Source organism: Abramis brama, assembly GCF_963993115.1.
Source record: "Abramis brama genome assembly, chromosome: 4".
In the NCBI taxonomy this organism is placed as follows: domain Eukaryota; kingdom Metazoa; phylum Chordata; class Actinopteri; order Cypriniformes; family Leuciscidae; genus Abramis; species Abramis brama.
This window is the reverse complement of record NC_139966.1, coordinates 16,534,612-16,558,106: the sequence shown is the minus strand read 5'-3', so window position 1 is coordinate 16,558,106 and position 23,495 is coordinate 16,534,612. Positions and strand designations below refer to the sequence as shown.

At 38.8% G+C, this 23,495-nt stretch overlaps 1 protein-coding gene across 2 annotated transcripts; it reads left to right on the top strand.

Annotated features, from left to right (window-relative positions):
• Positions 1 to 13,215: 13,215 nt before the first annotated feature.
• LOC311081734 (membrane-spanning 4-domains subfamily A member 8-like) lies at positions 13,216 to 22,907 on the top strand. Of its 2 annotated transcripts, none has more exons than XM_084112361.1 (9): positions 13,216 to 13,341; positions 13,459 to 13,503; positions 15,096 to 15,300; positions 15,485 to 15,595; positions 15,688 to 15,762; positions 19,499 to 19,627; positions 20,614 to 20,730; positions 21,023 to 21,085; positions 21,739 to 22,907. In XM_084112361.1, the coding sequence occupies exons 3-9, from the start codon at positions 15,121 to 15,123 to the stop codon at positions 21,829 to 21,831; spliced, it is 768 nt and encodes a 255-aa protein (XP_083968487.1). In that variant the 5' UTR covers positions 13,216 to 13,341; positions 13,459 to 13,503; positions 15,096 to 15,120; the 3' UTR covers positions 21,832 to 22,907. The 2 variants fall into 2 exon arrangements, with proteins under 2 accessions (XP_083968487.1, XP_083968488.1); XM_084112362.1 differs by having other exon boundaries at positions 13,239 to 13,341; positions 13,462 to 13,503.
• The last annotated feature ends 588 nt before the right edge of the window (positions 22,908 to 23,495 follow it).

The window sequence follows — 23,495 nt, the reverse complement described above, 5'->3', positions numbered from 1 at the left end:
TCTCACTTCGTAACGTGAAACGTGATTTGTGTCTAAAATGTCTTGAAAATAATTGAAATATCAATGTACCTCATTCATTTATGAAAACAACACCAGAATTATCATATTTTATAGCAGTCGTCTACTAGTACTTTCTACTATTACTAAACTAAACCTTTTTCTTTTATGTCAGACCTGATGGAAGTGAAGAAGGAGAGTGAAGAACTGAGTGAAGTGAAGGAGGAACATCATGTCAAACCTTTGAGTCGCTCAAAGACTAAAAAGTTATTTTTAAAGAAAAGAAGAGCCAAGAAATCATTCACCTGCACTCAGTGTGGAAAGAGTTTCTTAAACAAACGTGATCTTGATCGTCACATGAGGATCCACACTGGAGAGAAACCACACACATGTGATCAGTGTGGGAGGAGTTTCACACAATCAACATCCCTTAAGAATCACATGAGGATCCACACTGGAGAGAAGCCGTTCACATGTGATCAGTGCGGGAAGAGTTTCACAGAATCAACATCCCTTAAGAAACACATGAGAATCCACACTAGAGAAAAGCCACATATGTGTGTTCAGTGTGGAAACAGTTTCACATTAAAACAACATCTTGATGTTCACATGAGATTTCACACCGGAGAGAGACCGTTCACATGTGATCAATGTGGAAAAACATTTTTTACTGCATCAAGCCTGAAGAGACACCTGACAGTTCATATGAAGGAGAAGCCGCATTCATGTTCTGTGTGTGGAAAGAGTTTTTCACTGCTGACATATTTACATAAACATGAGAAAATTCACACTGGTGTGAGAGAGTACGTGTGCTTTGATTGTGGGAAGACTTTTATTACAGCTGAACCATTAAAACGGCACCAGAGAATTCACACTGGAGAAAAACCTTACAAGTGTTCACTGTGACGAGATTCAGTCTGTCAGCAAATCTGAAAACACATGAGAGGATCCACACTGGAGAGAAGCCGTTCACATGTGATCAGTGTGGGAAGAGATTCACACAAAAAAACAAATCTGAACGAACACATGAGGATCCACACTGGAGAGAAACCACACACATGTGATCAGTGCGGGAAGAGTTTCACACAATCAACATCCCTTAAGAATCACATGAGAATCCACACTTGAGAAAAGCCACATGTGTGTGTTCAGCAGGGTTGGGGAGTAACGGAATACATGTAACGGCGTTATGTAATCAGGATACAAAAATCCAGTAACTGTAATTTGTTAAAATTATTCGTCAAAAAACTTTGTAATCAGATCTTTCAGGATTACAATTAAAATTAAAGCTGCAAGCAGCGATGAAAAGGGCCCTCGCACCCCTGCCACCGCCACCCGGCACCTTTAGTAAAGGCCTTAAGATTACACTCACCAAATTTGAAGAGGATCAGATCAAAACTGTAGGAGGAGTTTGTTAAAGTACAACATCAAGAAATGGCAAAAACTGCCCAAAATCTGACAGGAAGTTCAAAATAGCTGACTTCCTGTTGTGTTTAGGGCTATGCTCCAAGAGACTTTTTTGTAGGTATTGGGTCATTACATGTATGTACCAAATTTCATACCTGTACGTGAAACGTCGAGCCGGGGCAAAATGTGGGGGCAATAATTTACCGAATTTGCCCCACCCAATTTTGAAAACCACATCACACGTAAATTTTCACCACTTCTGAAGCGTGTGCAAAGTTTCAGGATTTTTCGAACACGTTTTGTATTTGCCACACTTCCTGCTACCAGCAGGTGGCGCTATTGCTATAACCATAATGAGCATGGTCATGTGTTCAGGACAGGACTCTTATCAAACATGTGAAGTTTGGGGCAGATTGGAAATTGTATGCCTGAGTTACTGCAGGCTGTCTGTGGTTGCCTAGCAACATCGGAACTGCAAGCAACATTAATATTGAACTTATCTGATCATGCATATATCACCAAAAGGCCGAAATTGGGTGAACGTTTGTCAGGCTGCCGAGGGCACACCCTTCGACGAAAACTCAAGATCTTCGCAATTTAACGTCGCAAAGGCCTTCAGATTACACTCACCAAATTTGAAGAGGATCAGATGAAATCTGTAGGAGGAGTTCGTTAAAGTACAACATCAGGAAATTACGAAAAATGCCCAAAATCTAGGAGGAAGTTCAAAATAGCTCACTTCCTGTTGTGTTTAGGGCTATGCTCCAAGAGACTTTTTTGTAGGTATTGGGTCATTACATGTATGTACCAATTTTCATACCTGTGCATGAAACGTAGAGCCGGGGCAAAATGTGGGGGCAATAATTTACCGAATTTGCCCCCCCCAATTTTGAAAACCATATCACACGTAAATTTTCACCACTTCTGAAGCGTGTGCAAAGTTTCATGAGTTTTCGAGCATGTTTAGGCCCTCTAAAAAGCGATTCACTTTGGAGAAGAAGAAGAATAATAATAAACGGAGCAAAAACAATAGGGTCCTCTCACCATCGGTGCTCGGGCCCTAAAAATCAGTATTTTGGCATAATATCACTATATTAAGCGTGGCTTGATTATACAGTAGTTCCTAGTTCTGTTGCCAGTAATGACTCACGTGTGCCACCCGCTGGTACATGCGCAAATAACAGCTGTCTACAATCCCCTCAGATGCAGATCGAATCACTAGCTGCGTTTACATGGACACTTATAATCAGATTGACGGCTCAATCGGACTAAAAAACCTTCATGTAAACACCTTAATCGATCCGACTGAGCTCGATCTGAATTAAATTTCGATCAGATTGAAAGGGGTGTTTTATCCCTTTTGTAATCCGATCGAGAGAACATGTAAACACTTGATCGGATTAAAAACCGAAAACTGAAAGGACTGCGCATGTGCGATGACGTTAAATAGTGTAATGACGTATGACGTGCGGAACGAGCTGTTCTTCCTGTTGAATAAAGTGTCATATTAAAAAGTTTCCCGTCATTCTAAAATTCTCATTTCACTCGCGCGTCTGTGAAGTGAAGCAGGACAACGTCCCACCAGTCCTTGTTTTGGATTCTCATCCACAGACGTCTGGTTTTGGCCGCGGGGAGGGGCATTTTTACTGCGTTATCAATAAGCAGCACGGCAAAACGGTTAATATGCTCTAAATTATGACCAGAGACGAATTAATATTACGTCTGCTGTTTAAAACAAATAAAGAACCAATAGAGGATTTATGCGCGAAAAGCGGGAAACTCTGTATATTCGTGCAGTGTGCGCATGTCAAAACATCGGATCCGATTTGACACTTGTGACATATAAACGCGCACATCAACCCGATTACCGTATTTTCCGGACTACAAGTCGCTCCGGAGTATAAGTCGCATCAGTCAAAAAATGCGTCATGAAGAGGAAAAAAACATATATAAGTCGCACTGGACTATAAGTCGCATTTATTTAGAAATTTATTTCACAAAATCCAAGACCAAGAACAGACATTTAATCAGGAAAGGCAAGTTATTCAACTACACAGTAGCACACAGAACAACAGGCTGAGTAGGTGTCCGGTATGTTAACGCAACACATTAACAGTTATTCAGCTACACAATAGCATAAAGAACATATACCTGGGAGGCTGAATAGGCTAAATTAACATAAGCCAGCGAGTCCAACAAGCAAGTTACCAGTAAACAAGTTCACCAAGCTCCCGTGATCTCATTCCACATCACTGAATCCATTGAATTTTCTTCATCCTTGGTGTCGCTTCTGAACAACTCCGCCATAGAGCGCCCTCTCGCGGCTGTAGACGGTAATGTTTTCATCTCAGTCTAAATTAATTTTGATATATAAGTCGCACCTGACTATAAGTTGCAGGACCAGCCAAACTATGAAAAAAAGTGCGACTTATAGTCCGGAAAATACGGTACTTTATTTATCGTTCATGTAAACACCTTGTTCGGATTCATCAATCGTATTGATTTCATTCAGATTGTGTCCATGTAAACGTAGCTACTGCTGCTAGTAGAAGGTAAAAATGCTTTCAGTTCATGGAAATTCCACTGCTATTTTGTTTTCAAAGAAGAAAATGCAAACAACATGGTTGTAACAAAATGTCCTTTCTTAATCTCTTCTCACTTAAAGTGTAAATTGCAGGTTACATTTTTCACGAAGATAATGCAATGCGTTTATTAAAGATAAGAACCACCCACCATTGTTTTTTATACCAAAATGCTGAATATAATATGAAAAATATTATATTCTGTTCCACTAAACAAAACGCGTTCACCTCACGGCAGCACATACTCTCCACTGCTGATAGCCCACACAAACACAGTGATGGGGACATCGATCTCTCTTTTTCTTTTCTGACAATAAACATCGCTAATTAAATCGTGAGAAATTGATAAAGCGTGGATTGAGGAAGGGTATTACATGACGTTTAAGGTGTCGATGAGACTAGCGATTGGTGCCTGTGCAGTGTGTGCATCTCTACAGCTCTGATTTGGACTGACACCATGTAAGTAAATAATGTCTTCAGTCGTTGTCCCTCCTTGCTATTCTACATGACGGCAAGATTTTGAAAAGACTAGATCACGGCTTTAGTCAACATGTTGGCCTATTTTAAAATAAACTATGTAGATTGTGTAGAAATTTTAAATGTTGTGTTTTTATTTTTTCCTTGTACAATAAACAAAAATAATCTGTAATACCATACTGTAGCCACTAGATGTCTGTATAGCCCTTTACATAAATATATATTCAGGGCTGTGTGTTCCCAAGTTGTGGAAATATGGAAGAGGATTAGGGCCAAGCAATAATAATAAAATAAAACCATCTCGAGATTAAAGTCGTTATAATGCGAAATTAAACTCGTTAAATTTCGAGGAAAAAAAGTCCAAATACAATCTTGAGAATAAACTCATTAAATATCGACAATAAAGTTGTGTTTCGAGAAAAAAATCGTTAATTTCATTCATGAATCGAAATCGAGGTAAAATGTTAAATTAATTGAGATTTTGCTTTTAGGTAATATCTTCCAGCCTCTAGTTACCAGGTAACGGTAACTAAAGATTTTCTATAAAATAGACCGTTTTGTGTTTGAGCGCCCCCAAGTTGTGTTTTACTGTAACTTCAGAAGCTCCAGACACGTGAGCAAAAGCGCCAATCTCATTGGTCGGATAGTTTTTGACGCAGCGCGTCAAACCAAAAAAACGAACCCGAGGCGTTTTTTTTTTTTTTAAATGACGCTTTTACGCGTGGCGTTTTTCGCGTCGGTGTGCACACTCACATTGGCGCCCTTTGTTTAGTCACAAGGCGTTAAATGTTGGCGAATATCGCGCGTGAAATTCGTCCTGGTGTGAACAGGCCTTCAGACTATCAACACTCGTTCAACAAGCCATTCAGGATCATCAGCAGATCATCTCACTTTATTCTGAGTGTTTGCTGATAGAAACACATTATATGAGTCAGGATAGATTATAAAACCCTGTAAAACTGCTCTATTGAAAGACAATACTGTTATTTCTCACAATATGACATGGATAAAACATCAATAATACAAAAACATGAATGACACGTAAATAACTACACCATTATACAGTGAGGAAAATAAGTATTTGAACACCCTGCTGTATCATACAAATAAATAGTTAAAAAATCATATATTGTGATTTCTGGATTTTTTTTTTAGATTATGTCTCTCACAGTGGACATGCACCTACGATGACAATTTCAGACCCCTCCATGATTTCCAAGTGGGAGAACTAGCAAAATAGCAGGGTGTTCAAATACTTATTTTCTTCACTGTATGTCCATATGAATCTAAACATTGTTTGATTTTCTCAAAGCTGCATTAATTGCAATAAAATGATTAGATCATCATTAGATTCAGTTTAAATCTGATTTATAGTTACTGTTGAAGTTGCATTTCTTATAAATAGTAGAAGTTATTCATAGTTCCAGAGATTATTCTTCTTACAGTAACTTTAGTAACAGGGTTGATGAATACAGTCAAATGCTACAGTGTGTGTATACGGACAACACAAACACACACAGGCTTCTGTTTCACAGCCCACAGAGTGAAGATGCAGGAAAGCTTTTTCCCTCCGGTCCTTCCTTCTCATTTGTTCCTTCTCCCACTTCAGTCCCTTTACCCATTCTCCCCTTCACTCAGTTCACTGTGAGTGATCATAGCAGAATATAATGATCTTTACATGTCTGGTATCATTTTAAATGTCTCAGTGCGACTGGTACAATGCTCTCGTGTCCAGAGAAACAGAACAAAATGTAAAAGAAGTGTGAGAGTTTAGAGATGCTGTTTCTAATTTGTGTGTGTGTGTGTGTGTCCTTTCCCAGGGTCTCCAAATCAAATGACCTCCTGTTCCTCAATAAGGTGTGAACTCCCCCAGTCTGTGATCCCAGTCAATGCAAACTCCAACTTAAAGGGGTGGTAAAACACCTTTTTTCGAAGGCTTGATTGTGTTTGTGGGGTGCACTGTAACATGTGTTCATGCTTCGTTTTTTAAAATTCGCATTATTTTTCACATATTTAACCATTATTCTACACTGCTCTGTCCCTCCTTGTAAAAACGATCGGATGATTTCCTGGTTCTAAGAAGCCCCGCCCTCAAAAATACGCAATGGGCTCAGATTGGTTAGCTGGCCCAGTGTGTTGTGATTCGCTAACCGCCAAGTGCACGTTGTTTCGGAAACGCCCCTTACCCTCACCGGTAGTTTGTGCTTCAGTAAACAACGGCGTTAATATTCCCATACCAGTTTGAGCCTGAATCAGACCCAGAGAATGTTAGTGGAGAGGATCGAGCAGAACCTGTTCAAGAACGGCTGTTAAAGGACGTTTCAGAAAGGTATGGGTTTTTTTTAAGACTGCAGATCTATTGTGATCGCTATATGACACTGTTACTTTTGTATATTTAAAACGATTGTAGCTAACGTTAAATATCTGTCGCCAGAACTATTAACCCAATACGAACACTAAACATCGGCTTTACAACAGTAGCCAAATCAAACACAAACCATGTTTAGCATGCCTGTAGATAAACAATACATAAAAGCTATAATCAAAGAATAATTTACAGTGATCACATAAACGACAACAACCACGAACATTCCAAGTTCGCTGCGCTGGTGATATTAAACAGAAGTTTGTATGTGTTTGTCGGATAAGTATGAATTAACGTTAGCATTTAACAAGCTGGTTTGTGGAGACGAACAGCGTTGTCCTTCGTTTACTTCCTCGCTACAATGTACAATTAACAATACGATCTATTACAGGAAAACACATCAACGAAAAAATCATACTTGCATGTTGTGGCTCGTAAACAGCTTCTGTTTTTAAAGTTGGAACTGCTCGATCTTTCAGGACAAGCCGTTGTGTGAATCCTGCATTGTAACTCGTAGATTGAGGAAGCTTTCCTCCGGAAAATGTGCAGCACAGAGAGCGACATTTGGATTATAATTATGAGGGACCGAGTTAAAAATAAATTGTAACCGTCCTTAGGAAGACTGAACAAAGTGGACCTGCAATCTGGGTGAAAATAACAGCGTTTCGACGGCATAGCGGCAACGACACTCTACTACCACAACAACTCTTCTCCAAAGCAACATAAAATGGCCTCGCCCCCTCTATGTATTGTGTTCCCAGAGGAGGGGTTTATGTAAATGTTGGGCTTAGTGATGTCAGCAAGCCCACAGGAATGTCGTGTAGTCCTTCTCAGCCGTTTCTGTAGTTCTTAGAAATTGATTTCTTTAAAAGCAAATATCTCCCTTTGCTTTAAACTTTGAACGTTGTAACTTTGCAGATGTTGTTTATGCTCAAACAGCAACATTACACACTAACTAAAGTTAGAAAAGTGAAATCGTGTTTTACCACCCCTTTAACATCTAATCTAAATTAGATGCCCTTAACCTCACACAAATTGTCAATGAACCAACGCGGTACAACCTGAAAAACGTGTCCAAGGGAACCCTTATTGACATTATTTTAACTGATATGCCCTCAAAATATACCTCTGCTGTTTTCAGTCAGGATCTCAGTGCCCATTGCCTTATTGCATGCATCCGTAATGGGTCAGTAATCAAACCACCCCCACTCATTAGAGTGAAACGCTCGCTGAAGCACTTTAGTGAACAAGCCTTCCTAATTGACTTAGCCCGGGTACCTTGGAAGAACATTGACCTTATACCGACAGTTGAGGATGCATGGTCATTTTTTAAAAATGCTTTCCTCTCTGTTTTGAACAAACATGCTCCTCTCAAAAAGTTCCGAACCAAAAATAGATATAATCCTTGGTACACTCAAGATCTGACCGCCCTAGCCCAGCACAAAAACACCCTGTGGCGTACTGCTCTAGCCGCAACTCTTCAGAGAAGTAAGGAACCGGTACACACAGGCAGTCAGGAACGCCAAGAGTAGTTTCTTTAAACAGACATTTGCGGCCTGTAGTACCAACTCAAAAAAGTTCTGGGACACTGTGAAGACCATGGAGAATAAGAACACCTCCTCCCAACTGCCTACTGTGCTGCGGCTAGATAACACTATCACTACTGTTAAAACTGCTATAGTTAAACATTTCAATAAGCATTTTGCTAGGGCTGGCCAAGTGTTCAACTTGGCTACCCATGCAGCCATAAGCTCTTCACCCCCCGCATCACCTTGCCTTAGTCCCTCTAATTTCTCATTCATGCAAATTCAATCAGCAGATGTCATGAAAGATTTGCAAATGCTTGACCCTTATAAATCAGCTGGATTAGATAATCTGGATCCAACCTTCTTGAAACTCTCAGCAGCACCTAGTCTGTTCAACCTTTCCATCCTCAGAGATCCCTAAAGATTGGAAAACGGCAGCAGTCATCCCCCTCTTTAAAGGGGGTGACACGCTGGACCCCAACTGTTATAGACCGATATCCATCTTGCCCTGTCTCTCCAAAGTTTTCGAAAGCCAGATCAACAAGCAGGTGATCAAACATTTTGAATCCCACAATACACTTTCTGCCATGCAATCAGGTTTCCGAGCTGGTCATGGCTGCATCAACACTCAAGGTCTTAAATGACATTACAACTGACATTGATAAATAACATTACTGTGCAGCCGTTTTTATTGACCTGGCCAAGGCTTTCGACTCGGTCGACCATCGCATCCTCATTGGCAGACTTGATAGCCTTGGTTTATCGAGAAACTTCCTCGATTGGTTCACCAACTACTTCTCTGACAGGGTTCAACATGTTAAATCTGAGGGTCTGATGTCTGGACCTATTGATTTCTCGATGGGGGTGCCACAAGGTTCGATTCTCGGGCCAATACTATTCTCTGTGTATATCAATGATGTTGCTCTTGCCACTGGTATCACTCAGATCCACCTCTACGAAGATGACACCATTTTATACACATCTGGTCCTACATTGGACACTGTGCTAACCAATCTCCAAAAAAAGCTTTAGTGCCATTCAGAATGCATTCTGGGGACTTAAGCTGCTACTAAATTCCAGCAAAACTAAATGCATGCTGTTCAATCGCAGACTGCCCGTACCCGCAAAATACAACTTGACTAGTATTTTGACTCTGGATGGATCTAGACTAGATTATGTGAACACCTACAAATATCTAGGGGTGTAAAAAACAACAACTTGCATCACAATAGGTGTAATTGTTGATTGTCAAAACATTTGGTAACTGAACAAAATTGTATTAAGTTTAGTGACAACATGTTACAATGTTTATATGGTAAAATGACTGGTAGGCTGCTGTTTGTATTATTGCTTAACACAATTTTCACAATTCACATTTCAATTCTTGGGATTTGATTTCAATCTTGATTCAGTATTGACTCTTTGGATAAATATTAGGTAGGCTACAGTAGACAGACTACATGTTAATTTTTCTCAAGAAAAAATATATCTCACATAATGCTGTAAACATACAGAGAGCTCTATCAGCTGGTTTTATTAAAGGTTAAAAAAAAAAATTAAATATAATGAAGTTTTCATTATAATAACAATTAAATGGCTTTCCTGGGGTAAATGTAACATTCTGAGACATAATTGTTCTCCTGCAGTTTTATTGACCTCTTTCCGTTGTTGAAAAACACTCATTGGTCGATATTATGTATGAGGCATTTATTCTAAAACATAGCAAGGATATTGGATGATTTTTAGCAATGTAATGTAAATGGCACAAATGCCATTTATATTCCGTATCTAATATTTTCCAATGTCTTGTACCTTTGATGGTGTTAAACATGGTATAATGTGGATGGAAATGATATGCAGATGATTTTACGCATAGTGAAACTAGGCACTGTAAGCTCCATGTATGGTTATTTCGGGGAGGGGACGGTTCACACCGGACGCGGAAGTGGCGCGGAACGGCGCCTGCCTGTTCACACCAGACGCGTATTCTCCGAGGCGGTCGACAAGCGCTTCTGCTCAGTTGTTGTTTATTCAGAGCTATTTTTTACATCATGGGTAAGTAAATAACCTCATAAAATGAATACACCATGTTTCTGTAACCAAGAAGTTTGTACACTTCTTTTATTAATCCGTTGTCGAGACACACACGCAGCCAGAGAGAGAATGTGGTAGACAGAAGTAGTGTAGATATACCGTTGAAATATACATCCTCTCTTCAAATTTATTAAATCTATTTTGTTGTGTTTTTTCTTTGTTTGTTTTCATCTTTCTAGTCTGTTTAGATACACAAATCCCACCCAGCACCAGACGTCATTAAGACGTTGTTTTTTGGGCTAAATCAAGTCGGCCCGTCATAGTCTTCATTTAGCCCAAAAATAGACGTTGAAAATTGGGCTTTGTTTGGTCCGTCTGATTTGGTCCAAATTTAGCCCAAACATAGACGTTGAAAATTGGGCTTTGTTTGGTCCGTCTGATTTGGTCCAAATTTAGCCCAAACATAGACGTTGAAAATTGGGCTTTGTTTGGTCAGTCTGATTTGGTCCAATTTTAGCCCAAAAAAAGACTTGAAAATTTGGCTTTGTTTATTTAACCCAAGACGCTTGTCTGTTTTGGACCACATATAGCCCTAATGTAGCATAAATACAATTAAAGTCTATTGTAGCAAGTGAAGAAATAGATTGTAGAAATAGTTTCAAAGTTACGTGTCACTGCACATGCCAGAAATACATTATTTGTAAGCACATTCGCAAACCATATACCTACATGATTTGGAATAAATCTGATTCCTGGCCAGTCAGATCCCAAACAAGCAAAACTCGTTTCCGCTGATCAAGAATGTGGAGACCACGGTGGACACAGCAGTAGCCTAGTATCGACATAATATCTCGTTATTTCTACAAAATAAGGGGACATTCTAATCTGCATTAAGCCACATTAAGCGTTCTTATAATGGTTTTCTATGGGAGGAAAATGCTTAACGTGTAATTGCGTTCATATTCTGGGCTCATCTGATTTTTTTGTACATAGCGATTTTAGTATCATAATAATGATTAATAAATGCATGCACAATTATCCGTGAACTTGATTTGAACAAATGCCTTTCAACTTGTGTGCAAAATTCAGAATTAAATGAATGTGCAGCAATTTGTACAAATAGAGAGTATGTAGGCCTACTATACTGTTGTAGCCATTAAAAAAGTGCATTTAGTTTCATATTTGTTAAAATATTATGTTATTTTTATTTTCCATTTATGTTGATTATGAAAAGTGAACAGCACGACCGAGTTATAGGATGCGCAATATGAAACATGCGGGTCAGACATGATTTTGACCACTTCATTAAGTTTTGTTTTGTAGAAAGCCTTTCTTTAAAGTGAATTTCGTTTTGTATAAATTGTATCTTAATTTTAATCAATTTTTCATCAACCATGCCTGGATTTAATTATAAGAAGCAAATATAACAGACAATTGGAGGCGCCCGCGCGGTCACTTGCATTGCACGTGAACTGGAGCGCATCTCATCCTAACTTAACGAAACTCAGTGTATGCCTCACACAGACATGAAAAATACATAAAATACACAAAGCCTGAAATGTCTTTAAACGAAATAATTCAAAACGAAAAAAGAAAAAGGCTACTCTATGATTATGTAATCCATTAGGCCTATGTGCATTTCTCTTTATAGGCGCGTTCACACGGAGATGGCGATTGTCAACTTCATCTTTGCAGCCGAGTCGACACTATCAGAGAAAACACTTGTTTATTAATAAAAATCAATACACGCGTCATTGGATTTACAAATGCACATCTTGCTTGTTGCACGCACACAAATGTCGAAATAACGAGATATTGTGTTGAAATAACATTATTGTTAATAATAGCATACATCTTTTATAATATTTGATTGAATGCTGAATGTGGCGCTTGTTCAATTTAATGAAATTAAAACTTTAATTGTGATCAATAACATAACTGAATATTAAATATTTAGTGGCCAAGCTTTGCGCAGCTCCCCCCGTCAATGATCTAGCACCCCCTCAGCACATGTTAAAAATTCTCTGGTGCCGTAAAGCTAGGCAGTGTAAGGGGAGGATCCTCCCTTTACAAATTAAGCACTGCGTAGACCCCGATAAACAACAGCACTATTAATATATTCACATATATGTGAAGCACTGTTAAATATATTGAAATACATTTTGTATGTGGGTCATTCTATGAAAATGTCCATTTTTCTGTCCCTATATGATCGCATTTGTCACTCGCGGTATTTTAATTTTTGAAAATTGCTTATATTTTGACAATTGACCGGATTGTCTCGTGTTTCTTGGTGTGACTTCCTGCCGGAATGGACGCGGATCACTCGAGGCTTGCGCAAAAAATAGACCAGACGCCGAAACTGGCGCTTCACGGCGCTCCGCGTCTGGTGTGAACAACAACATAGGTTAACATGGGCGCCGAAAGGAAGCCTCCGTTCCGCGCCGCTTCCGCGTCCGGTGTGAACCAGGCCAGAGATGCATGTACAAACAGTCTTCCGCTGACTGGGATTTTTGAGCAGGTTCTGGCATACGCATGGTTTTATACTGTAAATCTAAAAACTTTTTGTGCGTACGCAGACTTTTAGTATGGAATCTATGGAAAGTTTTATAAATGAGGCCTCAGCTCAGTGAATATCTGTCTCATCTCCTGCTTGTGTGTGATAGTATGGTTTTAGACTGTCAGATGTTTAACTCTCAGGGATGAGTTTGAGTCTGTGATGCACTAGTGTCAGGTCTTTTGTTTAGTGTCTTGTATTTTGTATCTTTTATGATTTCCTGTCCTTTTGTAGTCTTTTACTTGGTCTTTGTAGTTCTTCTACTGTTTCCCCACCCTCATTTTCCCCAAGTGCTCCTTGTTTTCCCTCGTCTAGTCGTGTTTTTTTTTTAGCCCTGTGTTTTCTTTTGTCTGGAAGATCCAGCTTCCTCACTTCGTTTTTAACAGCATACTAAAGGTAATGAATCTTGCTTATATGCCCATAATTAACACAAATGATACAGTATGATGCAAAAGTTGTTGTTGTTTTTTACAATGCAAAAACAAGCAAGTCAATTCGTTCTCTATTTTTTAGAAGACTTGAACTACTGATTATTGGGCCAAATTTGTTCCAAATAAGGTAAGATAAAGGTTTTTTTTACTGTGCTGATCATTGTTATCCCACATGTTTTGTACAATTTTAACAAGTCTGTTTCCAAACCAGCATGCAGATTATATAAAATACAACAAAGACAAATTAAGTAAGATTTAATTTAATATTACTGTTATTGTGAAAAGAGATTATATTACAGTAGTGCGTCAGGCTTGATTTCCTGGAAACAGTGTGTAGCTTTGCCACCCCTCCTAACCATCTGAGCTCCCCCCACTTTAACTTTCATTCTGGGAAACAGTATTACACCACAGAATGCGTTATCTCAGAGGAGTGAACTATAAGAAACACACAGCAAAGTGCGAAAAACCAACTGAAGAGTGCATTTTTTCCCCCCTGGTAAAACAAATTAGATCTCATCTGACTACTTTTATACAATTTATTATCTTTGCATTATGTCTCCCTTTTTGTTGTTTTTTAAGACAAATTTTTTATTAATGAGTCGTTTATTACTTTATTTAGTAATGTTTGGATTTATAACGGCAGTAGGACACTTTTGTTAAAGGGTTACTTCACCCAAAAATGAAACTTCTGCCAGTAATTACTCACCCTCATGTTGTTCCAACCCCGTAAGACTTTTGTTTTACAAAATAAGTTTTACTCTAAAATAGCGAGAAAATCAAAGCCGCAAATCTTGTTGTGATCAAAAAAAGTTGTGATCCAAATTTTAGGTTGAGATCTCAAAAAATAGCTTTCAGTAAGTTTGTTTGGCGCAGTACCACACTTTTTCACTAGATGACAGCCAAGCTCTATTACTGATCATATAAGGGCACCTCCATTTCCATATATGGTTTGAGTGATCTGAACTATATATTTCCATCATTTTCATAAAATGTATGAATTAGTCATCCTATCCAGAAATAATATGGGCGGTTTGGCAGTATTTGGTTTGTATTCAACCTATAAAGTAAAGCAATAAAAAAACATGTATGTGCATTATAGCTCAACACTGCATACCACATCGAGAATCCATCATTTTTCTGTATATTTAAAACATTTTCAGACCTTTTTTTCCTCATAAAATTGAATTGGTGGTATCTTTTGAACTCTTGCCATGAAAACAAACTGAGGTTTCTACTAATCTTCCATGATTTTTCATGTTCATCGCTATTTCAAAATAAAGGCCTGAACACGCCTAATGAGAATGAAAAATTCTTGTTGCAAATTTATAAATTACTGCTCACCTGTAATTTTTTTTTTTTTAAAAATCAACAAATATGAAAACTAAAGATTGTAAACTTTCAAATAGTTTGTCAATGTTACTTTAGGTTTTTACAAAGATATTATTGTTTTGAATATATACTGGTAAATGTCCCACATATGGGATGCTGTAGATCAGTTTAAACATGAGATGTTTGTAATATAATTTCTGTGAAGAGTTACCAATAATTCTGTGACATGACTGCGTTCATACGTTTTTCCAGAATTTGAAGACCACAGATTGTTTATAATAATAACTATGAACATATATTATTTTAATAAATACACTGGTAAGATTATTTATGAAAATTATTTTATATTCTTATTCATCACATGTTTTTACATGTCTTGATTTTGTACAGATCAATTTCAGATTCAGAAAGAAGAATGTCTAGTACAGTCATTCCCACAAACTCGTCGACGCTGATCATCCAGTTTCAGGCCCCACAACAAACGGCTCCAGCTGAAACGGGGACAACGGCTCCAGTGACTATTTATGTGCCACAGACAGCTTCAGCTCCTCAAGGACTTCAGGCTTTCCTGAAAGGCCAACCAAAAGCACTCGGGGTGAGAAATATTTCAATAATTCATTTTTATACGTGTGAAGGAGGAAAGGTATGGGAAAAAAAATCCAAAAAAGCAGTACTACAAACATTAACAAACTGTTGTGCAGATCTGGCAATCCTGCTCAGCTAATAACTGTGAGTCACTATTACCCTGCAATAAGAAACTGTTTTTTGGTCTTCCTCAGACTGTCCAGATAATGATCGGTCTGCTGACTCTCCTGTTGGGAATCGTGTCTACAGTCAATGTAGATTCCATCTTTTTTTTCAGTGGTATTCCTTTTTGGGGATCTCTCATCGTAAGCAAACAATATACAATTTAAGTGCATTTCTGTCTTTTCTAACGCAAGCTAAATATTCTAACAGAAGAATCCTTTCTCTCTCCTCTCAGTACATTATCACAGGATCACTCTGCATTGCTGCAGAAAATAAACTCCATGGCAAAGCCTCCTCCAGTTTGTGTTTGGTATGCGCACATCATTGTTATTTTCAGGGGTCCAAGCACAAACTTTATTTAATGTAAGACTAAACAAACTGCCCAAAACTGGATGAAAGTAAAAGTATTACTTTCTTTAAAAAAAAAGAAAGAAAGAAAAGAAAATATTACTGAACCCAAAACCTTTGAACGGTAGTTCAAAAGTTTTTGATTTCTGAAGGATCATGTGATTTCTGAATGATTTCTGAAGGATCATGTGACACTGAAGACTGAGTAATGGTGCTGAAAATTCAGCTTTGCATCACAGAAATGATTATATTTTAAAGTATATTCAAATAGAAAACTATCATTTTAAATTGTAATAATATTTCACAGTATTACTGTATTTTTGAGCAAATACATGCAGGCCTGATGAGCATAAGATATATCTTTCTAAAACATTAAAAGTAGTAATGTTTCCAAACTTTTGCCTGATAATATATATATATATATATATATGAAAACACCAACAAACTCTCACAACACTTCACTTTTTCCACATTTTGTTATGTAACAGCCTTATTCCAAAATGGATTAAATTCATTATTTTCCTAAAAATACTACTAGTAATACCCCATAATGACAACGTGAATGAAGTTTGTTTGAAATCGTTGCAATTTTATGAAAAATAAAAACAAACAAAAAATCCCATGTACATAAGTATTCACAGCCTTTGCCATGACACTCAAAATTGAGCACAGGTGCAATCCTGTTTTCACTGATCACCCTTGAGGTGTTTCTACAACTTTATTGGAGTCCAACTGTGGTAAATTCAGTTGATTGGACATGATTTGGAAAGGCACACACCTGCCTATATAAGGTCCCACAGTTAACAGTGCATGTCAGAGCACAAACCAAGCCATGAAGTGTCTGTACACCTCTGAGACAGGATTGTGTCGAGGCTCAGATCCATTTTGGATTAAGCCTATAACAACAAAATGTGGAAAGTGAAGCGCTATGGATACTTACCGGATGCTCTGTTAATGGTTAATTTGATTGACTATGCATAAAATTCATTATATTTTCAGAATGATCATCCATCCATCCATCCATCTTCTTCCGCTTATCCGGGGCCGGGTTGCGGGGGCAGCAGTCTAAGCAGAGATGCCCAGACTTCCCTCTCCCTAGACACTTCCTCCAGCTCTTCCGGGGGGACACCGAGGCGTTCCCAGGCCAGCCGGGAGACATAGTCCCTCCAGCGTGTCCTAGGTCTTCCCCGGGGTCTCCTCCCGGTGGGACATGCCCGGAACACCTTCCCGGGAAGGCGTCCAGGAGGCATCCAGAAAAGATGCCCGAGCCACCTCAGCTGGCCCCTCTCGATATGGAGGAGCAGCGGCTCTACTCTGAGCTCCTCCCGAGTGACCGAGCTTCTCACCCCATCTCTAAGGGATCGCCCAGCCACCCTGCGGAGAAAGCTCATTTCGGCCGCCTGTATCCGGGATCTTGTCGTTTCGGTCATGACCCACAGCTCATGACCATAGGTGAGAGTAGGAACGGTAAATCATTGACCTTCTTCACCACGAGAGACCGGTACATCGACCGCATTACTGCAGAAGCTGCACTGATCCATCTGTCAATCTCCCGTTCCATCCTTCCCTCACTCGTGAACAAGACCCCAAGATACTTAAACTCCTCCACTTGAGGCAGGAGCTCTCCACCAACCTGAAGCGGGCAAACCACCCTTTTCCGATTGAGAACCATGGCCTCGGATTTGGAGGTGCTGATTCTCATCCCAGCCGCTTCACACTCGGCTGCAAACCGAGTACTTCTCTCCAGTACCGTCCCAGTGCATGCTGAAGGTCCGGGAACAAGTCTGACTTGCATCCGGCAATGCGAACCAAGCTCCTGCTCCGGTCGTACAGGGACCGGATAGCCCATAGCAAAGGGCCCCGAACCCCATACTCCCAGAGCACTCTCCACGAGATGCCGCGAGGGACACATGCCTTCTCCAAATCCACAAAGCACGTGGATTGGTTGGGCAAACTCCCATGAACCCTCCAGTACCCTGGAGAGGGTATAGAGCTGGTCCAGTGTTCCACGACCGGGACGAAAACTGCACTGTTCCTCCTGAATCCGAGGTTCTACTATCGGCCATATTCTTCTCTCCAGTACCCTGGCATAGACTTTCCCGGGGAGGCTGAGAAGTGTGATCCCCCTATAGTTGGAGCACACCCTCTGGTCCCCCTTCTTAAAAAGAGGGACTACCACCCCGGTCTGCCAGTCCAAAGGTACTGTCCACTGTAAACAGCGTTGGTAGGGCACTGCTTCCCCCTCCTGAGGCGCCAGACAGTTTGCCAGAATCTCTTCGAGGCTGACCGGTAGTCCTTCTCCTTGGCCTCACCGAACTCCTCCCAAGCCCAATTTTTTGCCTCCACAACCACCCAGCCTGCAGTCCGCTTGGCCTGTCAGTACCGTCAGCTGCCTCAGGAGTCCCACAAGCCAGCCAGGCCCGATAGGACTCCTTCTTCAGCTTTACGACATCCCTTACTTCCGGTGTCCACCACCGGGTTCGGGGATTGCCGCCTCGACTCGGACTCAATATCTCCAGACTCCCTCGGGATCCGGTCGAAGCTCTGCCGGAGGTGGAAGTTGAAGGTTTCTCTGACAGAGGATTCGGCCAAACGTTCCCAACAGACCCTCACAGTACGTTTCGGTCTGCCGAGTCTGTCCAGCTTCCTCCCCCGCCATCGGATCCAACTCACCACCAGGTGGTGATCAGTTGACAGCTCCCCCCCTCTCTTCACCTGAGTGTCCAAGACATACGGCTGGAGGTCAGATAAAACGACCACAAAGTCGATCATTGACCTCACGCACAATCTCAGGCTCCTTCCCCGCCAGAGAGGTGACGTTCCATGTCCCTAGAGCTAGATTCCGTGTCCAGGGATCGGGTTGTCGAGGCCCCCGCCTTCGACTGCTGCCTGATCCACTAAACACCGGCCCCTTACGGTCCCTCCTGCAGGTGGTGGGTCCACGGGAGGGCGGCCCCACGTCGCTCCTTCGGGCTGAGTCCGGCCGGACCCCATGGGGGGAGGCCCGACCACCAGGCGCTCGCATACGAGCCCCAACCCCGGGCCTGGCTCCAGGGTGAGGCCCCGGCTGCGCCATGCCGGGCGACGTCACGGTCCTCGAATTTATTGGCATCATAAAGGGTTTTAGAACCGCTCTTAGTTTGACCCGTCACCTAGGACCTGTTTGCCTTGGGAGACCCTACCAGGGGCATATAGCCCCAGACAACATAGCTCCTAGGGTCATTCGGGTACTCAAACCCCTCCACCACGGTAAGGTGGCAGTTCAGAATGATCAATGAAGTCTGATCAAAATCTAATCAGTTTGCAAAGAAATCAGTGATCTCCAAATTACCTTTAGTTTTACATGATACAGAAAACATGTCAAGTTGCCAGACATAAATTAATGTATTGCTATTCTATTAAAATTAAGAGACAATATTATTTGTCTATTGTAAAATAGTACATAGAAGAATAGTTTCACACACAGACACCCGTATTATATTTGAAATTATAAGACTTTTATTATATTTGAAGAGAGATATTGCCATTGTATAATTGTATTGTCTTCATGAGTCATTTGTTCTTGGACCCAATAATTGCAACTTTATTATTTATTTTTATAGTGCTCCATATATATTGTTTCATGATCTGCTTTAACACTCTGGGTAAAGTGCTTTCTAACTCATTAACTTGTTTTTTTCTGTGTTTTCTGCCTATAGGTGAAAGCTTCAGTTGGAATGAACATCTCAAGTGCTATAACTGCAGGCATTTCCATTATTATCCTTTCATTAGATTTATCTATAGGATATAACCCTTACTGCTATGGATATGAATATGATAATTACCAGGTATGTTAACAACTTTTCTAGTCACAATTTTTTTGCATTTAATAGAATAATTTAATAGACCTCTTAATGTTACTGATCATTTACATAAATCACAGCTTGACATTAACACCCGCCAAATGCGTGTGTATTTCAGCAGTGGCATGTTGCAGTCACTCCTACTAGCCACTTCGGCAGACTGAATTTCATATACATTTTTCAATTGTAGTCTTTTTAAAAGGGCATCTGAAATAATAAACTAAGTGCAATGTATTGGTCAAAAATAGCGACAGCGAGTTACACACAAACCTGCCTCTCCTCACTCACTCATTTCATTTTCTCCAGAAATTTTTTTCAGACACCTTCAACATTTCTCACATTATCAGTTTATTCGCTATAGTTTAGAAAATGGTAATAAAAAATTACAAGAACTCAGAGTTATCAAATCAGTTGATATTTCACAGGTTTTGTCCATCCTTCTGTTAGACTGTCTCACAAATGAATTAGGTTGAATAGCTGTCAGCTGATAAATTTAATTACATAATACCAATTTAGATCAAGCAATTACTAAGCAATGCTTAAGTCTGTGGTGTAAAAAGGTCGCATTAGCAATTAAAGAAAAAACACTAAAGCAAAACATGGTCAGGTCAAAGTGTCTGAATAATTTGGTAGTCACTGTATGAAGAATTTTTGGATGAAGAATGTCACAGTTTATTTTATTTTGCTATCCTCACTTACATACATTAACTATAGTGTAGTTGCACCCACTAGTAAAAAAATAAAAAAATAACCAAAAATTATTTCTGGTGTCTGAATAAATATTTGGTTTGACTGCTGCCAAATTATGAGATAGTATTACAAATATCTATATGGCAGTTTTTCCTAATGGTATTGGTAAAAATTTGTAGCCTGTGAAAATGCTGAGTGACTTGTAACTTACAACTTACGTATGAGTGAGTAACTATCATTTATTTTATTAATTTTTGTGCTAATGATGAGTGTTTTCTCAGACCCTCTTCCGGGGGATCCGTGGTGTGTCCTTGGTATTCACTATCCTTGAGTTTATCATCTCCATCGTTCTGTCAGCATTTGCCTGTAAAGCCAACGCCTGCTGCTGTTCTCCACAGGTGAGTGATGCGTTCAGGGCTAGAAGCTGAGTGGCCGCTATGGTTGCTAAGCAGTCGCTAGGGTTTTCGGGGTGGTTGCTAGGACATTGCAGATTGACAGAAAGACGGGTAGTTTTTCAATTTCTATTGTTTTAAAATAATCTGTAATTTCGATACCAAAATATTTCAGCAGGATTTTTTGTCTTTTCCTTTTTCCATTTGAAATAACCTGTAATACTAGAACCGTCACCCCATGTTATTAAAATTATATTGCAGTTAGAAGGTATAAAACGCAACATGTATTTTTCCGAAGGTGCTGAATGTTCACCAAGCTGTTATTCCACAGTCCTATGCCTTTAGACCCAATCCATCAGAGGTAAGAGAAGCTAGTAGCACCAGTCTAATGGGACTTTGATATATATATATATATATATATATATATATATATATATATATATATATATATATATATATATATATATATATATATTAGGGCTGTCAAAAGATTAATCTCGATTAATCGCATCCAAAATAAAAGTTTGTGTTTACATAATATATGTGTGTGTACTGTGTATAATTATTTTGTATATATAAATACACACACATGCATGTATATATTTAAGAAATATTTGCATACATATACTGTATATATTTATATATAATTTATATTATATATAAATGTAATTTTTTTTTATATATAAATTACACATTTTTCTTAAATATATACAAGCATGTGTGTGTATTTATATATACAAATTTAATTATACACAGTACACACACATATATTATTTAAACACAAACTTTTATTTTGGATGCGATTAATCTTTTGACAGCCATAAAATATATATATATATATATATATATATATATATATATATATATATATATATATATATATATATATATATATATATATATATATATATATATATATATAAATAAATGTATGTGTGTGTGTGTGTTCAAGAATTTATTAGAATGATCAATAAATTAGCATTAAAGCTGATGGCATACCTGTTTTTCTTGCAGGTACCTCTGGTGAGCGACTCTCTCGTGAATCACGATCCTGCAGATGTTCCCCCACAATACAGTGAATGTGCTGATTCTAAATATGAATCTTAAAAAGTGGACAGAGCTGTGGTCCTGACCTATTATTTTTGATAAATAAAATTGTTGTTAAAAAATTATTATTTTTTTAAAAGTATCTTTCTCTCAGTTTTGTCCTTCTGTCCACACTGACATTTTTATTAATGAAAACAAAGCATTTTGAAAGCGTTCTCCAAAGTGGATAAATTTGAAAACGCCGTTTTCGCGTTGTTGTGTGGACTGTCAAAACTGAGGTTTTTAAAAACGTTTAACAAAGTTTAGTCATGTGGTGCAAATTGTACCAATAGATATTCATGTTTATACCATTATTGTGCCTGTTATACAATTCACTTTCACACTGTTGCTAAAATATGTAACTTTGCACACTCTTCATATCACAGTCCAGCAAAGATGACAGAAAATTCACTCGCATTTGCTGTCCTTCAGTAAAACATGAGAGCAGTCTCGTTTTAGACATATAATAGTGATTGAGTGCGACCTGACACATCAGTGAATGCTGAGATATTTTGCTAAATAAAATAATCCTGTCAGAAGAATTGCGCAATAACTTTTTTATTTACTTTTCCATCTGTATCATCTCAGTGAGCTTTTGTGAGGTTTTACGCATGCGCTGTAAGGTGTATTCAGCGTTTTCAGGAGTTTTTCAAAAGAAACCGCTAGTGTGGATGGAGAGCATTTTTAAACGTATCCGGATTAATTTAGACGTACCCTTACTGTCCTTTATCTCTACTTTCCTTTCACTAAAAAAAGGACACGATTGTAATCACTGGATCAAACAGTAAAAACAGATTTGTGAGTACAGTCACTTGTGAGTAAAAAACTACTATTCAAGATACTGCTTCGCAATTGTCTTTACATCAACAATGCTGCCTAATCCTCTCTTTTTCTCTTTAAAGTGTTATAGAATATGTAATTATTCTATTATAATTATGCCTTTTTGTGTATGAAGCACTTATGTATTGTAGTCAACCATAATTGTAACCTTATAAAGAAAGTGTTTTTATAAAGCAAGACACCAGAAGTTGTTGTTAAACGATCACTTGTAATAATCATTGTAACCATATATGAATAAAGGGGGTTGTGAAGAAAAACACTGTAAATTGTTGTTGTAAAGCGATTTATTAAGAAAATGGTTTGAGAAAGTGGTTTATAAGGAAAAACATACCACACTTAATTTTAATTTTAATTAACTCATTTTTTTTGTAAATTTGGAGTGCTGTCAGTACAGAGAACAACGACAAAAATCGGTGTTGCCTACACCGTGTTATCCTCTTTTTAAAAATTTGCACCCTGTTGACTTAAATTTTTAAGTTGGCAAGTTTTAAACCTGCTTTTAGCCTCTTAACATCCTTGATGTGTCATTACAAGTGCACAGCCATGTGAGTGATTTGTTATATGCCTTGCCATTGAGCCTCTTGCAGTTAAAGCTTGTAAACGATTTAGTTTTGATTTACTTTAGTTTTGTTTTATATAGTAGTACCTTTTATGTAAGCTAGTTAACCTGTATTTAATTAAAATATATATATATAATTGAAATTAAGAAACTCGCCTGCCATAAGTCTCGGTTTAACAAAACATATTTTAATCTTTCTGTCTATACTCTCTCTCTCTCTCTCTCTCTCTCTGTGTATGTGTGTGTCGGTGGTGTAGGATGTGTGTGTAGGCATGTATGTGTGTGT

What these genes read in the sequence shown, in the direction of transcription:
- LOC311081734 (XM_084112361.1), top strand. Translation starts at nt 15,121, where the DNA reads ATGTCTAGTACAGTCATTCCCACAAACTCGTCGACGCTGATCATCCAG. An exon ending in GCCAACCAAAAGCACTCGGG is followed by an intron (nt 15,301 to 15,484) that starts GTGAGAAATATT and finishes GGTCTTCCTCAG; the next exon opens with ACTGTCCAGATAATGATCGG. An exon ending in CCTCCTCCAGTTTGTGTTTG is followed by an intron (nt 15,763 to 19,498) that starts GTATGCGCACAT and finishes TTCTGCCTATAG; the next exon opens with GTGAAAGCTTCAGTTGGAAT.